The sequence below is a fragment of the Charadrius vociferus genome, unplaced genomic scaffold (assembly GCF_000708025.1).
Source record: "Charadrius vociferus isolate BGI_N301 unplaced genomic scaffold, ASM70802v2 scaffold793, whole genome shotgun sequence".
Classification (NCBI taxonomy): domain Eukaryota; kingdom Metazoa; phylum Chordata; class Aves; order Charadriiformes; family Charadriidae; genus Charadrius; species Charadrius vociferus.
Window position 1 is genome coordinate 1,208,905 of NW_009647833.1, and position 16,351 is coordinate 1,225,255.

Below are 16,351 nucleotides of genomic sequence, written 5' to 3' on the forward strand. Positions count from 1 at the left end.
GGGGGGGGAATGTCTCCCTCAGGGGATGGTAGCTCTGTATAGCGGGAGTGGGAAAAGTTATGAGGTAAAGATGTCCCGGGGGAGTCTGGGCAGACAGAGGGACTGAAGGACTGGTGCTCTTTTGGGGGTGCTGAGGGTCCCTCAGCTGGGCTGGGGTCTGTGGTGCTGGGGAGGGAGCCGTTTGCAGGGAGCTGCAAGCTGAGGGGATGGGCTGTTTTCCCCTCAAAACATGCGGGTCTTGAGCAAAGCCTTCTCCCCACTTTCCCTGTAGTTCTTCCACCATGAGGATGCCACACCTGCTCCCTGCTCTCCTGTACCTCTCACTTGTGCTGCTGGGGCCTGGTGGTGAGTGTTTGGCTATCCCAGCTTGGGCCTACAGGGCTTACTGGGCAGGGGCCAGGTCTGAACTGGTAAGGGGTGGAAGAGGGTTGCTCTGCTGTATCCACACTACGTCTCACTGGGGAGACCTGTGCCATGGTTCCCATCGGCTCTTCTTTCACACATTACCTTTGATTTAGTGTGCTTATGTACAGTCAGTGCTCTACTGAGGCATTGATGTGATGGAGCATTCGCCTTGTGCTCCAAACTCACCTTCTGCAGAAGCAGATTAACTATTGTCTGTGGTGCAGTCAGTGATGAACTGGGGAGCTCTCCTGCACTTAAATAACATCTTAAGAACACTGTGTAATAGGTGGGAACAAGAAAAAAGTATCCAGGGCAACCTGTTTATCTCTCTATTTCTGGTCTTATTTTTACGTAGTTCTTTGTTCTTCCTCTTGTGTCCTTTAAACATACAGTGAATAAAATAGACTTGGATTCCAAATGTCAATATTGTTGACATGTGACCAGCTTATGGTTTTGATATCAGTTGTATTGGCACTTGGAGTCTCAGCCTCTCTTAAAGCATGACGTGGTACAACATAGCTGGATCGTTGTAAAGCTTACCCCTTAATGGCAATATTTCAGAGCACTATATTAAGGTGCTTGTGATTCCTGAAATGTTAGCATAGTAAATGTACATTTTCTTGAACACCTGGGTACCTCGTTTGAATTTGTGATGCAAGAAGCAATTTTAAACTAAATTTTGGGGATTTATGACTCCTAAATTACTAGGATCATATCAAGAAAGAATTAGTGTGGGTTTGAAGTATCCTATAGCCTTCTCTTAGCATGAACTTTTGTTGCACTTCAAACACTTAAATTGCTTCCTTCTACCATGTTCAAGTGACAGTTACTTACTTCTCCTTTTAAGTTGTTTAGTCGCCTTGAAATAAATTGTAGTCCCTTTGTTTTTTATCATATATACTAATTCAATAGACAACGTCTATGTCACAAAAGAAAGTAGGTAGTTCTGAAGGAGCTATTCATCGTTCATAGTAATTGAGATTTGTGTGGGTTTTCTCAGTTGGTTGGGTCTTTTCCCCCCCAGATGGAGTTGTTGTGTTGTCTGTCCCTGAAGTGGTTTCGTTAGAAAGTGGAAGTTCAACAAACGTCACTATCTCTCTGAGGTAAAATCGTGATTGCATCTTTACTTTCTCTTTGGAATGGGGGATGAGAAAGCAGGTAGGACTTGGCTATGTACTTAAGACTTTCCTGCAGGCTCATTTAACTGTTCATACAGAGCAAATCTCATTGGTGTGACTGGCCACTTCTAGGCTATTACATGGCTTAGTACCAATATGGACCAAGATCGTGCTCACAAACAGCCTTGTATGGTTGGCTCTGATAATATCCCATGCCATTTGTAAGGGAAGTTGAGCAGGAAAAGATGTTTTATACTGTGTGCCCTAAATTAGCTTACTGAACTGTCTTCCATAAGTGAACCTACAGTTCTTCCATTTCTAAAAAATGCTGTTTAAGAGAAACTTGCATTTCCTGGAGGGTTCATCAAAAGAAAAAAAAGCCTTTATCAAGCAAACAGAATTCGCCATTTCTAGCAAAGAAGTGCAGTTACTCCACAGTGGGGGCTGGTGCGCCATAGTCTTATTGTTTAATGCAGTGTGTTGCTTACTATGTTTTTGCTATGTCAGCCTCTTCCCAGGAAAGGATTGTTAAACACCTGCCCTCCCCTTTGGGATCTCAAAGTTTGAGTAAAGGGAACGGTCGGATGAAAATGTAAGAATTGTGATAAAGTGGAAAAAAGCAAAACATGGCTGCAACAGTCTAGAACTTTTTTTTTTTTTTTTTTTGCAGAGAAAGATGTGGTACTGTAATCTTGTTTGTGGACAGGCACTTGAACCTTACGATATTTGAAATACTGCTGTGCAGTTAAACCTCCTGGACAAATGCTCAGTAGAGTTCTCTGGGAAGGCTGTGCAGGACTATGTCACTTGCAGGGTTTTTGTTATTTGAGGGGGGTTTTGTTTTTATCTTACTGCAGTGCTATAATTTCTGCCCTTCATCACCCAAGCACATGTCCATCATTTCTTCCCCTTTACCAGCAAAGAGTTAACAAGCACAATGATAGGATTCTGGTGGCAGTGCTCTGCCACCTGTGTAGAGAAAAGGGAGGTAAAGTATGGCCATATAACTGCCTAGTGCTTATCACTGGTTCAGAGAAAAGAAATAGTACAAATACTTTGGTGCTAGTGTTCCTCTGAGTTCTAGGTAGGTATTGTTGTGTGTGGATTGTTCATTATGTTTGCCACAGCTGTGAGGATTTAGCAGATACTCTCTCCTGCAGTCCTGAAGCAATCTTTGTGAACTCTGGCACCAGTCTAACTTGCCTTTTCTGCCTTCACAGGGCTCCATTAAATGAGACACTGGTGATAACTCTTAATATTACACACTCATCAAAACGCAGCACTATTGTTGAACTGCCTGATGAAGTAAGTGACAGAACAGACTTCTGACCTTATGCAAAAGCCTACTGCCAGTGTGGTGCAACTCTTTCTTCCCTCCACTTTGCCTTGCAGGTACAATTGCCTGCGGGTCACACTAAAGCAGACTTCCAAGTGAAAGCAGATGATGTTGGACAAGTAACAGTTTATCTTTATACCATTAATTCCAACTTAACTGGGTAAGAAACTGGTTTTTAGTTCTACTTACTATCCTAGAGCTTCCTAAACTTTGGGGTAACTATTCCCTTCTTATAGTTAATGGGACACGGGTGGTATGTCATTGAGAAAATGTGGTGACCCTCCAGCAATCCCCAAGGTATTCAGATAAATACAGGGTATGGAAGCAGAGTGACAGTCTTGGTGTTTTAGATTTCATTACTAGATGACTGTGGGTTCTCATGGCTCCTTAGTCTGGTTTTAATAACCCCTCCCAAAAGTATCAAAACTACATGTCAGCTTTTCTGATCCAGGAAGCATTTGGTTGTAAATGTCCAGTGGGATACTATTCTTACCATGCAGTTTTGGAGTGCTAATAGTCTGACGCAGCTGTGCGCCCACGTCACTACCATGAGATAGAGGTGCTTTTCTTTCTGGTTAGGGGAGCCCTCTTATCACAGATGCCAGTCCTCCCTAACAGGAAAACAGTCAAGCAGGATGGAGAAAGCTGGATTGTATTTGCTTGTTGCCTAGATGCTACTGAGCAACAGGATACTCCTGTTTTACTTCCTTGTTTCACTTCTCCTTTTAAGATTCAAAGTAAATGCAGAGGTAAGCACATGAAATGCTTAACAGGACAGGCGTGATCATGAGGCCTTGCTGGCAGAGCATGAAAAGTGAAACTCTGCTTTTGCATAAACAGACCTCGTGCTAAGAGAGTGGAGGCCATAGGCACAAGATAACCTTTTTGAAGATTTCTATGGTAAAAGGATGGAAAGGAAAGAGAAAAAGAAGAAAAGGGCAAGTTGAGGGTAGGAGTGGGAGATGTCCTAAACATAACAAGGACACTAAAGAAAAGGGGAGCAACTCAACTAAACCAACTCTGAATCATTATTGTCTCAGCACCTGGAGTCTGTTTTCTCTCAAAGCAGAACAAGGCAAAATCTGCTGAAAAAGTGTGAACAGACAAATTAACTAATTCTGTTTGAATTAGACCTAGGATTCAATTTCAAGTGATTCATAGCATCATAGTGAGATACGCTGATGAGGTGATTGGCTGGATCTATTTCCTCGCCTGGTCTATCTCCTTTTATCCTCAAATCTTTGAGAACTGGCGACGAAAAAGGTAAGGAGACTCAAGATGTGTTTGCAAGTCACTTATGCACTTCTGCAGATCACGTTCCTAGCTTCAGTTACATCCATCTTGGTTATTGTGAATTATGCATGGGAAGACTGGGGGGGAAAAAAGCAAGGCGAAGATAAGGCCTGAATAAATGCAGCCCCAGTGAGCTTTTATGCATGCACGCTGGAGGAAACTAAGTGCATCCTATAGACACCTAATCCTATGGTTTGGCATCCAATACTAATTTGTGCTAGACACCCATTCCCTTTGGTGTCATGGTGCCATGTTGTAAACCATCTGGCTGAGCCAATTGTGATGACCACCTTCAAATCTCAAGTACCTTGTAAACTGCTTATCCGACAGCTCCTTGCAGTGTTGCCATTAGGCCAGCTCCCCTTAAGCTAAGTGACTGTAAGTAGAAATATGAGTGTATACGAAAACTAAAGTATTTGTTTTGGTAAAGATGTGCTAAGATGCTTCTATGGATTCAGGCTGGAATGATTTTATCAGACTTGCTGAGCTCGTGGAGGCATGAAGTTAAACAGCAGGGACACAACCGTGTCACTGTGAGTGGTTGTGAGTACCAGTGTGTGGCATATGAGGGATATTTCACCTTGCTTCCTAATGAATGCACAGCATCATGTTGTCACAATACCTGCAGCTTTGGCTTACATCAAAAATTGCAGCTAAATCAGTACATTCTAGGTTTAAGCTGTCCCTGGAACTACCTGTTATGCTCTGATGTATATTTCTCATACTTTTTTTTCTCATACTTCTGTAGTGTTGTTGGACTAAGCTTTGACTTTATAGCATTAAACCTTACTGGCTTTATAGCATACAGTGTGTTTAATGTTGGACTCTTCTGGATTCCTTTGATTAAGGTAAGCATGATTATCTCTTAATACTTGCCAGGGGGTGGGTATCTACAGAAGGGAGTTAAGGCATTTGGCTGGTTTTTGTTTCTCTTGAATTTAGGAGGAATTCTTAGTCAGTTATCCCAGTGGGGTGAACCCCGTGGCTATCAATGATGTTTTCTTCAGTCTCCACGCGGTAGCTCTAACTCTCCTCACCGTAATTCAGTGCTGCATCTACGAGGTAAGTCTCAACGCTGGGCTGACCTGTCAGCTCAGACAGAGCTCCCTCTGCCGGGCACCTCACCACTCCTTTTGGGCTCCAAAGTCCTCTTCACGGCCCTTCCACTGGCCTTTCTAGAAGTTAGGCTTCACAATACAGCTGCCTCTATCTTTCCTCAGTTTGAAGCAACTCCAGTAGGCTTACCTACTGCAGCCTCATGGATGTCCTGGGCTCATGAGTAAACCCCTTAGGGACTCAAAATAACTAAGGCAAACAACCAAGTTCATAAAGTTCTCAAACAGATCTCTAGACAGCACGTAGATTACCGTTCTGCACAGTACAAATGCTGGTATGTGCTTTGGTGTTTCTTCACTACTTGGAGCTTTCCTCAAGCTGGGATAGGTCCTTAAGGATTCCCTACAATTAAAACTTTCAGCTTTTTTCGACCTCTTCTAAAACAGCTGCAAAGGCCCTTCTATAATTCCTACCCCTTCTTCAGGTGAGACTGATTGTTATAAGCAGGTGGTTCTTTATTTAACTTCCATTGTAAAAAGCCTCTGATCTGAACAGACAATTTTCTCTAGATGGTAACTGTTTCTCTCTTGGGGTGCTTCCTTTGGTGATGCTAAATTTAAAGCCGTAACAGCCCATTTGTCACCACTGCTAGATGCAATAGTCTTCTCTAGTGAAGAACTAGAAGGCAACTGTGAATCTTTTACCATAATGGCATTAGCAGCCTTTTGCACATATAGGAGCTCTTGATATGATCAGGCTGAACTCAGGAGATTGTTACAGATGTGGCATCGACAACAGGCATCATAAATACTCAGGAATACTGCTACAATATTGTTTCCCACTTGCTCATGGACAATAGTGTTCCAAATGATTGATGTTGAATATTGCACATCAGCTCTTGCAAACCTGCAGCTGGTTGCTGTAGCCCTCATTTAATCTTAAAATTCCCTTGTGATAGGAGCCTAACTGGTAACAACAGGTTTTGACTGTGAGCTTGCATAGTCCTAAGCATATTCTGTATCTTACAGTGTGTCTGGGGGTGTATCACTTAGGTCAGTCTAAGTGTGTCTGCATTTGTGTTTCAGAGAGCGGGTCAGAAAGTATCCAAAGTTGTTGTCGGACTACTGGCACTTGCGTGGATCTTCACATTTACAATGCTGTTTCTTGCTGCAGCTGAGGAAATGACATGGCTACAGTTCTTATTCTGCTTCTCTTACATCAAGTTAGCCGTCACACTGATAAAATATTTTCCACAGGTAAATCTGAACTTTCCTGCTTTTATATTATATACTACACCCTAAGCCTGTGGTGTATGCTCTTGAAAGTTTGACTAGACTAAACTAGCAATGATTATTTATTAAGGCTTTTAGTGACAAAACCAGTATAGTTATAGAAAAGGCTTCTTAAATGTTAATCTCGGACATGCTTGTACATGACATGCTGACCAACTTGTTACACTCCCAGGCGTACATGAATTTCCGTCGGAAGAGTACTGAGGGATGGAGTATAGGAAATGTATTACTAGACTTCACTGGTGGAAGCTTCAGCCTTCTCCAGATGTTTTTGCAGTCATACAACAATGGTAAGGCTGGAACTGAGGTGGTGGGGCCTTTCTTAATGGGGTGGGAGAATCCTGCTACAAAGCAGATATGGACTGGTAGGTTATCTTGGGAGAATGATGTTTGTGCTATAGTATGGATAGCTGTTTTTATACTAAGAATAAAGAATCTGTTCATATTCCTTCAAGATAGAAAATTAAATAACTGTTCCCATGACTTCTTCAGAATAGTTATTAGCTGTGCCTAAGATTCATGCTAGAGTCAGACTTTAAGGTGCGTCTGAGCGGTCCAGGTAATAAACACGAACTTCTCTAATATGCGTGGCACAACCTTGTAGTCTCAAGACTAACTCCTCAAATGCAGTCTTGTCTCAACTCTCTAATTTTGTGTTTGACAGATCAGTGGAAGTTAATCTTTGGAGATCCAACCAAGTTTGGCCTAGGTGTCTTCTCCATCATCTTTGATATTGTTTTTATGGTCCAGCACTACTGCCTTTATAGGAGACGAGGGTATGAACCTTGTGAATAACAGCACTTGTGAAGACAAAAACTTTAAATTGAACTTCCCCTATCCTGGCTGAGGGCTTTCAAGACACTTACTGCCAGTTACCAGAAATACCAATTCTGATCTGTTTATACTTTGATCCTCTCTGGTGTGGAATACAAGCTGTTGCCTCACCAGATCCTGATTGCCAGATGCCTTAAAGGACAGCAAGCTCTATAGCCATCACTTGCAAGTGGAAGACTTGTGCCTATTGAAGCTGCAAATACAGCTTAGCGTGAGCTGTCCAAGCAATACGTAGCTCTTTTTCCATTAACAACAGGAAAGCGAAAGACCAGAGTGATCTCCTTCTGATTGGAAGTGAAGCACAAAGAGTAGAGTTCTGGCTTCCAAAAATTTGAGATCATGTGTAAGCAACCACTTAGTATCTTAATGTAATGACTGAAGACTGTCTGTGAATCCAATTGCTGCTGCTGACTCCTCACAGATGGATCACAGCAGAACACCATTCAGGTTAGCTGTTAACAACTGTAGTGGTACATAAAAGAATAATGATGTTGGTAACAAATACACAAATATTGGAACCTAAACTCTTTATTAAAAAAAATATTAAGAAGCAGAAACTGTATTCTTATTTCACTGAAAGCTCTTTTAAAGGTGCTAAGACAAGTGCCCAGCTTTATCTTAATACTTCTAGTGCACTAACTTCACTTTGCTCAGTTCTACTGACGTGCCTTGAATCCTAAATGGTGGATGGTGAAGATTAATCAAAGAGATTATTTCTAAGTCGATCACGGTAACAGCCCTGTGATTACAGTTTAAACATACAGGGTTTTTTTTCCTGGGCTACACATGGTATGGTCTAGGTAGAGATCGAGGTCTTGAGTTACTTGAAGGTAAGCATTCTACCCTTTAAAAGAACCAGAAGGGACTCCATGCTTTTGTACTTGAACAATACTTGAATGCTCCAAAGCTAGGAGGTGTCAACCTAAGGAAAACTAGAACCTCTTCTCCCCCTGCTAGAGTCGAGGGGTGGTTTGAGAGCTCGCTAACACTGCACATACCCACCAGTGAAATCAGACCTTACTGACCTCAGACTGCATTGTGTTGATGTAGTCCACAGTCCACTTCAAGCCAAAAAAGAGGTGTCAGCTGGAGGCATTCGAGTGATGTGGCTTTCTTAAATGTAAGGAGAAACAGCTCAGGAAATCCAACTTTGTTTTATTGTGTGTAAAATCAAGTGAAACAGCAGTACAAATAGCAGTGTATCTTTATAGTAACAAAAATAACTTCAACTTGAAAGCCTTAAAATTTACCACTGAATTCTTAAGTTACAAAATCCAAAAGCAGTATTGTAGTAATTCCATAGATATAAAAATGGTAAATAGGCATCTGCTGGTGCGGACAGAACAGTCTGAGATGCGTTAATTGCAACATACGTACATGGCACAGCAGTAACGTATTGAATAAGTTAGTCTGCCACCTCCTCATGTTCTATTTACAACAGCTTACCTGAAGACTGTTTAAGGAAAGTATAGATATGTATAAATCAACTGAAGGGGATTAAGAACTCCAGTTTTTGGATAATTGTAAAGCTAGCTGGTTAACAAACCACTAGGATGCTAGATAATGAACTTAATTTTGCAGCAAGAATCTTAAATCCTGTGGCATGTTGATTTAAACAACTTAGTATCTTACCGGAAGTTTAAATTTGGTCAAGAGGCACTTTTGGAAGTTACTGGCATATTCATCTCTTCCATCCAATAAATTGGTGACTTAAGCAAAGTCTTCTAGGAGACAGAGCAAAATCCACCCCTCCCATTTCAAGTCTGATAGAAGTGGAATGAAGAACTGAAGACTCTACAGCTATAAGCAGCTGTCTTGGTAAGTTCAGCAACAGCATTTTCTTTGGGGCTCCATATTCCTTTCATTTAAACATGATTCATTTGATGTTATAAGTTAGTTGGAACAGGAGAATTAAGGTTTTACGCCGAGAATGAAATTGCACTGTAGTGTCCATGAACTTTTAGTGTACTTTGCAGGTATTAACCTAATACTTCTGTGTTACTTAGTTGTTTCTTGTCTGAAGAGGCTGCTTTGTACAGGGAATCTTTGCAGTAAACCATAATGCCCCAAACCCTTCAGCACACTCTGTGTAGCTAGCACACAATGTGGGATTAGTACAGTGCTCCTCCCCACAGCAGTGAGCAACTCTTAATTCTGGCACTTTAATTCGATAGCATGGGAGGACAGGACTGCTAGCTTATAAAAGCTTAGGCACAGCAAACCCTTTTATCTTCCATAGCAGAAACCACATTTCCTCCTAAAATAGGAAGCTTTTGTGCTGCAAAAGAATCCTGACAAAATTAAGGCTTCTCCAGCTGCTTCCTTAGATAAGTAGGATTTGTCCTGTCTTCCTGAAAGCTATAACTACAATAAAGTCTTACCATGTACCTGCAGGGAAGACTTTAGAGAAGCACTCTGCTGAGGGGACTACAGTTTTACTACTGCCAGTTACACCAGAGAAAGGAAAGAAAAAAAAAAAAAGTGTTTACCACAGTTAGGAACATGCACTCCTTCCAGATAACCTGTTCAGGTCTAGTGTTTGCTTCCTTGCTTGGTATCAGTCTATGTATCTCCCTCCCCAACCCCTCCCCAACTTGCTGATCCATTAGGACATCATGGATTGTTGCACAGCCTTCTGCAGAGACTGCCTGGTCACCAGCAGCCGTACCACTTCTTCGTTCCTTTTTGTCAGCCTCTTCCTAGCTTGGTCATGGGTCACCATTGTCATATCCCAGCCGTTCACCTGGGGAAAAAACATAAAGTGAGGCAGATGTGTGGACTCACAGTCGTCCTGTAACTGTTCTATCAGAACTCAGCTCAGTTCATGTGTAAGCCCCACAAACTGTCCTGGAAAGTACCCAGAAGACAGTATTTTCCCCAACAGAAGCTCCTCTGTAGTGTGCATCTCGTACTACATTAGTACTTGTCTAAACTTGGTGTTTACCTGCATGATCTTATCTCCAATCTGAAGTCCTGCAATTTCTGCCGGGCCTCCTTCCGTCACCCTTGTTACATAGATACCCTGGGGGGAAAAAATTAAGTGTTCATTTACTAAAATATGGGAGCATTAAATACTCGAGGGCCATTCTACTGACAGTGCAAAAATAATCTGTAGTATATTACAGGATTCTAGTTAAAAACAGGTTTGTGCCATGTTGGAAAATAGAAAAGGGGGAGAGCTAACTTAGGACAAGCTTAGTCTGCAAACGATTATGTGGCAACAGAGTAGGTTTAGAGTCAGCTACAGGAGAGGACAGAATACAGCTGTGAGTGAGTAGTGGTTGGTGGGCGAACTGGGTATGCTCAGCCTTTTGCTGAGAGACTTGCTACAGAAAACAAAGCATCTGACCTTGTCGGTTTTGTCTTCAGAGAAAGGGTTCTGAGTAGGATCCTGATCAATGCCACCTCCAATGCTGAATCCCAGAATCAAATTGTCACCTTGACGTAGCTTATGTATTTCAATTCTTTGCTGAAAAGAGAACACAAAATAGAGTATTGCAATAACTGGAAGAAATCTCAAGTGTGTCTCACACAGATACTCGGGGCCCAGTTAGATTGTCTGTAAACCTCAGGTAACTCTACTGCAGCAGGCTCCATCCCAGCTTGGTTAGAGAACCATCTGTCAAACCTGCACACATTGTAGGTAGTGGCACACCCCATGGCACTGGCTGTCTGTCACTCCCATGCAGCCACGGTGTCACAATCTGCTCTCAACTGCTCTCAGCCCTGCCACGAGACAGCAGGGCAGGAAACCACCTGCAAGCTCATCACTGGTACAGCCTTGACTACTCAGCGCTTCACTGCTGCCCAGAGATACAAGGGGAAACCACTGAAAACAGCGCAGGTCTCTTTAAACATGAGTCATGTCTTGATAACTAGCAGTCACTCGGAGTGACTCATCATGCTCTCTATCCCGTGCCTTGTGTCCCTGCCTAGCCCTGTCAGGGGCAATAAAGAACCATCCTAATAATAGGCTGGTTATCAGAATGCTCTTGTAATCCAGAGGTAGGTTCTTTGCTGCCTGCTGATCATCTGACAGGCTTTGCACATCTAAGGACTGTATAAATGCCAAACTGTGCAATTCTTGAGCCAAGATAAAAAGCCAGAGCCTTAACTGAGACAACAACCGCTCAAAAGGATCATCAGCCTGGTCTAGAGGAAGGTGTCAGGGCTAAGCGATCTCTAAAGGTCTCTTGATCCCAAACCGTTCCGTGCTTCTCCTCGAACAGCCCTGTCAGGCCACGGCCGCCGCTCTCCCACCGCGGCGTTAACGCTCACCCCGCCCGAACCCCCACCGCATCCAGTATGCTACCGAGCGGCAGAAGCAACGGAGCCCCTCGCGTGCGCTGTCCGTTGATTAAAGCAATTAATACACTTCAAAAGCCCTACTGAGCAGGTGCTCAACCTGCCCGCGCCCCTCGGCGGGGCCTGTTCCCTCAGACCGGCGGAGCTTCCTCCCGCCTCCCCCGGCTGTACGAGGCCGAGCGCGCCGCGGCACTGACAGCCTCCAGGACAGAGCGGCGCCGCTGCCCGCTGACAGTTCTTAGCACATAAAGCAAATGATGACTGCTATCACACAGCTTGATAGGTAAAATCAGATGACTTTAAAGTGTTCTCAATCTTGACATTCAAACTGAAGTGGGCAACAGGAAATGAAGTAATTATCTTCAAATCCATGGGACAAAGACAAAAATAATGTGCTACAATACTGTTACTGACTTTTTTTTATTATTTTTTTTTAAAGTTAGGGCATATTTTGGCCATGTTTCCACGACCAATGGCCATGCAGGAAAAAATATGGGCCTGGCATTTTAAAAATAACCTCTGATGCATTCAGGTATTCACTTTTTCCTGCCAGCTGGACTTTAGAAAATCAGCTGGACTTTAGAAAAGACTGTTACTTTCAAGAAAATGAAACGATAAAGATAACTGTAGAGAAAAAGGTAAAGGAGGAGATGCATTTTAAATCATGTCAAAGCATTATGGTGGAAAGTCCTATGTGTCGAATGCCTGGTTCTCTTAAGGAGAATTTATTAGTGGCTGTAGTAGTCCAGTACCAGAAGAAATATCTTATGAAAGTAGTGTAATGTGTACTTCCAGAAGCTGATATGATAGAAATGGAACAGAGGTCGCCATCCCACAAGCACTGACTTTACAAGCAGTGTGAGAAGCAGTGGCCTAACACTTCAGCACATTTGTAGAGCAATAGAGGTTTATTAGTGTTAGTGTTTAAATAAAGAAGCCATGCATCTTCTAATGAGCTTCTATCCCCATCTGATTTTAGTGTTGCTATACAGATTTAAATAAACTCTAGGGGCTTGACCGGCCTGCACGGCTTCATCTTCTACTTCCTGGCTTCCGTCCTCCTTTCCGTGCTCTTGGTGTTAAAAGCTGGACGGCGGTGGAATAAGTACTTTAAATCCCGAAGGCCACTTTTCACAGGGGGGCTTATAGGAGGGCTCTTCACATATGTCCTGTTCTGGACTTTCCTGTATGGCATGGTTCATGTCTACTAAAACAACTAGGACCCACATTAGCTGCAGTGGTTTTTAATGAAGCAGGAGGACTGTTGCCAAAAGTCATCTACACAACTAGGCCAGCTTACCTTCTAAACCGTTGTTCATCGCTTGTATTGTTAATACTGTCAGTAAATTATGTCAAAGTACAAATTAATCGGTAGTACTGTTCTAATTAAACTGAATGTGAAACACCACATGGATGCTTCTGATGAATATTTGTTTGGTCATTAAGGAATAACTTCTGTCCCTAATTGCAGACACAACTGTGGGTTTTGGTTAATGTAGTCCCTAGTACCCTTTGCATTTTGGATAAGCCACACCAATTACAGTCCCTTCTAGATTTGCTGCCTGTCCTTACACACATATACCGATGAAAGCAGCACTCTTAAATAATAATCCACTGACACGAGGAAACACTGCACGGTAGCATGTAATTAAGTGTATGTAGAGGTTTGGTACAGAAATGTAATTGAGTTGCTAATGTAAACGTCATTTCCACAATTGCCATATATACACGCTATCAATAAATGACATTGTCATGGACACTCTTCACTGGCATACACAAAAGTCAGTAAGTCATGCTCTCACACGTCACACACTTTGCTCCTTTTTAGTACCATTGTGGCCCACGAAACACACAAACCCAGTTAAGTGCAGCATCGTATTACCTGCCAGCTCAGTCTGTACTGAACACGGTTGTAAGCCTGTTGGCATTTTCTGTGATCAGACAGTGCATTGTTGTGGTTCCATATGGCTCTGGCAGGAACAGAAAGGAAAGTATGATCACCCACCGTGCAGGCAGTATCTGTGCTATAGACCTGTTTGTGCAAATGTAGTGTTTGGAGACTTGCATTTGAACACCGAGATCATACTCTTGTACAGCAACTGGGTTTTGTCATGTATTTTTTTCTACAAACACACACTGCTCCATCTGGTTAACTCTGTTCTTTGAATTAGTCATGGCTTCACCAGAACACCGTAAGATATTCCCTTTTCCTGTTATACAAAGATTTTACAACATCATGTTCCATATTTAAAAATATTTTACAGGACAATCCACTTCTGGTGAAATGCGGTGTTATACAAAAGGTGGATTTGATACTATAAAAAATGTTGCCTCTGATGTTTCCTTTTGAGGGAAAAAGATGATCAAGGTTTGAATGCCCTCAGTAGTGTATGCTTTGACACGTTCACACCATCAGAAAACAACTGGCACTTGTTACCCATTAACAGGTATGTTTTATACACCTGTACTGTTCAAATACTTTCTGAACACTTAATTGAATTGTTTGGCATAAGTACGTATCACAAAGAATATGTGCGACCTAAAGAACACACTTTACAGAAGAGGCTTGGAGAGCGTTGCCCTAAAGTGACAGATTTTATTGCTGTACATTAAAAAAGAAGGGGGGAAAAAAATCAAAGAAACAAGCTCCTGAGAAGGAATCTGATTATGTTTTATTAACAGTAATGGTTGTGGGAGTTGTGTTCAACAGAGGGTATAAAGAAGGGAAGACTGTAGGGATTTAGGGGGCCTGAAGCCCCTGAAGACTTAAATTCAGGAAATCACTTTGGTCATCTAACAAGAGGAGGATGTTTTGTCAAGTGGAAACATTGGTTGCAGTAGAGCCCGGTCAGCTTTACATGTTATGATGAGCTGCTCGCTCTCCATGAGTTATGCCTTGGCCTGATGTCACCTCTGGGGTTCACTGTGTGTTTCACCATTGGGAAATTATTCCAATAGAATTCAGCTGTGACAGTCAGAAGCCTGGGCTGCTTTACTGGCATGGCAGCTCTACACACGTTAACTCGCGTTTGCCTAGAGGAGAGACTTCTGGCATGGAGAGAGGAGGCTCTGGATGCGATTATAGCATCAGAGGTACACAGCTTGTCCCAAGTTAAGTCCACTTTTTAATCCTATCTATCTTGTACCTAAATTTTTGACTCAATACTTGCCTCTGACCAGAAGCAGAGGGACTGGACTAGACTGGGTGGGGTTTGCTTTCGGTGACTGGATTCGGAGTTTGCAACTGCTAACAAAGGTGAGTTTTAATTTAGAATCATCCTGTACCTCAGAGGAACCGCCTCAGAGAAGTGAAAGCAGAGGCGAGTGCAGGTTGCTGTTTCCATATGCACGTAACGCTTGATCACAGCAGCTCTCTGTAACGCCACCCTCTACAGCTGTCCTAGCAGTACGTAAGGACACTGCGGCAGGAGTCCTTTAAATCTGGATATTCCAAGAGTGCACAGAAACACTTAATCTTTGTCATGATGACTCCTGATCGATGGCGGCATTTACAGAACACTCTGATCAGTTTGTACCAACCACAGTGTGGAAGCCTTAAATGAAAGGACTAATGTTTCAAAAATATTGAAATACCGATTCCTGTCAGCTCAAGCAAATGCAAACCTTAAAAGTAAACAATGCTATTCTATAAGCACTTTTCTCTTCTGAGATTAGTTACCTCCCCACATGAGCATAAATTCACAAAATGGGCAGCAATGATACTTATTTCTCTATTGAGAAACAAAGAAGCACTCGTAGTTGTTGGAAGTTACCAGAGTGTTGAAATAGTGGACCTCTGTCATCTAAATTTTCCTCCTGTTGGTATACTCGGAAGAACTTGGCAAAATCTGTTTTACCTGACGGAGCTCTCCTTTCCAGTCTCTGCAGTACAGTTCAGGGTACTACAAAAAACAGCAGAAATGTTAAGTGCCCTGTCCAGCTCTTCCCACCACGAGCAATTGGCAAAGTGATGCGGAAAGGACAATCCCGGGCAAACGAACCAGGCACTGGACAAAGGAGGGAGAACCTCAGACCATCCCTGTGCAGATACTCCCAGTGCCACACACTGACCTCCTTTTGCCCGAACTCCCGACCACAAACACACCTGCCCCTGCCTTGTGTCAAAACACTCCTCTGCCCGCTGTTACCTGCGCTGTGCTCTGCAGTGTGGGTTCTCTGGGCCAACTACGCGTGGAGACGGTGGGCAGCGGGTGAGGTAGTGGGGACCCACCAGGGCTGAACTGATTCTCCGTTCAGAGCTGCGGCAGGACCTTCTCCTGCTGTTCCTGAGAGACAAGCAGAGCACCTTGTTGCAGCAGTTGTGAATGCTTTTCCCGGAGGAGCACCGTTCCTAGCCCTAATGGTTACACACACAGCAGTAAGAGTAACTGCCCCCGTTGTGACGGGCATTGTAGGATAACCATCCCCTTTCCCCGAGCTGTGACAGCTGCTGAAATGCTGCACTTCATTGCACCTCCCGACAAGAGCAGTCCCGCTGCTTTACAGCTAATCTTGCAAGTAACATGAGCGAGAGCTGGAAGCGGTGGCCACAAGCCAGTGGAGCAGGAGACAGGTTGAATCTCAGCCTCAGCCCTCCCCACAGTGCCAGTGGTGTTTCACAGCACGGCTCTTCCGCACACGGAAGCGAAGCGCAGCCACAGGATAACGCTGGCTATGGATGTAGGTACAGATATATCTAGCAATGGATACAA

At 43.2% G+C, this 16,351-nt stretch overlaps 3 protein-coding genes across 4 annotated transcripts; 2 read left to right on the forward strand and 1 right to left on the reverse strand.

The window, feature by feature from the left end:
- The first annotated feature begins 281 nt into the window (after window positions 1-281).
- CTNS (cystinosin, lysosomal cystine transporter) lies at window positions 282-7,442 on the forward strand. Of its 2 annotated transcripts, none has more exons than XM_009882708.1 (10): window positions 282-379; window positions 1,428-1,508; window positions 2,744-2,828; window positions 2,916-3,019; window positions 3,991-4,122; window positions 4,901-5,000; window positions 5,095-5,214; window positions 6,294-6,464; window positions 6,673-6,790; window positions 7,165-7,442. In XM_009882708.1, the coding sequence occupies exons 1-10, from the start codon at window positions 282-284 to the stop codon at window positions 7,293-7,295; spliced, it is 1,140 nt and encodes a 379-aa protein (XP_009881010.1). In that variant the 3' UTR covers window positions 7,296-7,442. The 2 variants fall into 2 exon arrangements, with proteins under 2 accessions (XP_009881010.1, XP_009881011.1); XM_009882709.1 differs by having other exon boundaries at window positions 282-345; window positions 1,430-1,508.
- A 2,311-nt stretch (window positions 7,443-9,753) lies between these two features.
- On the reverse strand, window positions 9,754-11,019 carry TAX1BP3 (Tax1 (human T-cell leukemia virus type I) binding protein 3). The gene is made up of 4 exons (XM_009882744.1): window positions 10,963-11,019; window positions 10,684-10,803; window positions 10,279-10,356; window positions 9,754-10,077 (listed from the first exon to the last, which is right to left on the reverse strand). The coding sequence occupies exons 1-4, from the start codon at window positions 11,017-11,019 to the stop codon at window positions 9,940-9,942; spliced, it is 393 nt and encodes a 130-aa protein (XP_009881046.1). The 3' UTR covers window positions 9,754-9,939.
- Window positions 11,020-12,316: 1,297 nt separating this feature from the next.
- On the forward strand, window positions 12,317-12,850 carry EMC6 (ER membrane protein complex subunit 6). Its single transcript, XM_009882745.1, has 2 exons — window positions 12,317-12,417; window positions 12,649-12,850. Exons 1-2 carry the CDS (start codon window positions 12,317-12,319, stop codon window positions 12,848-12,850), a joined length of 303 nt encoding a protein of 100 aa, XP_009881047.1.
- The last annotated feature ends 3,501 nt before the right edge of the window (window positions 12,851-16,351 follow it).

Bases quoted from the DNA above. Each gene is read 5' to 3' on its own strand.
- CTNS (XM_009882708.1), top strand. From the start codon at position 282: ATGAGGATGCCACACCTGCTCCCTGCTCTCCTGTACCTCTCACTTGTG. The intron at 5,001-5,094 runs GTAAGCATGATT...TCTTGAATTTAG, and splicing joins TCTGGATTCCTTTGATTAAG to GAGGAATTCTTAGTCAGTTA. The intron at 5,215-6,293 runs GTAAGTCTCAAC...TTTGTGTTTCAG, and splicing joins TTCAGTGCTGCATCTACGAG to AGAGCGGGTCAGAAAGTATC.
- TAX1BP3 (XM_009882744.1), bottom strand. From the start codon at position 11,019: ATGGGAGTGACAGACAGCCAGTGCCATGGGGTGTGCCACTACCTACAA. The intron at 10,804-10,962 runs GTTTGACAGATG...TTCTCTTTTCAG, and splicing joins ACTACCTACAATGTGTGCAG to CAAAGAATTGAAATACATAA. The intron at 10,078-10,278 runs GTAAACACCAAG...TTTTTTCCCCAG, and splicing joins TTGGAGATAAGATCATGCAG to GTGAACGGCTGGGATATGAC.
- EMC6 (XM_009882745.1), top strand. From the start codon at position 12,317: ATGGTGGAAAGTCCTATGTGTCGAATGCCTGGTTCTCTTAAGGAGAAT. The intron at 12,418-12,648 runs GTAATGTGTACT...AATAAACTCTAG, and splicing joins AAATATCTTATGAAAGTAGT to GGGCTTGACCGGCCTGCACG.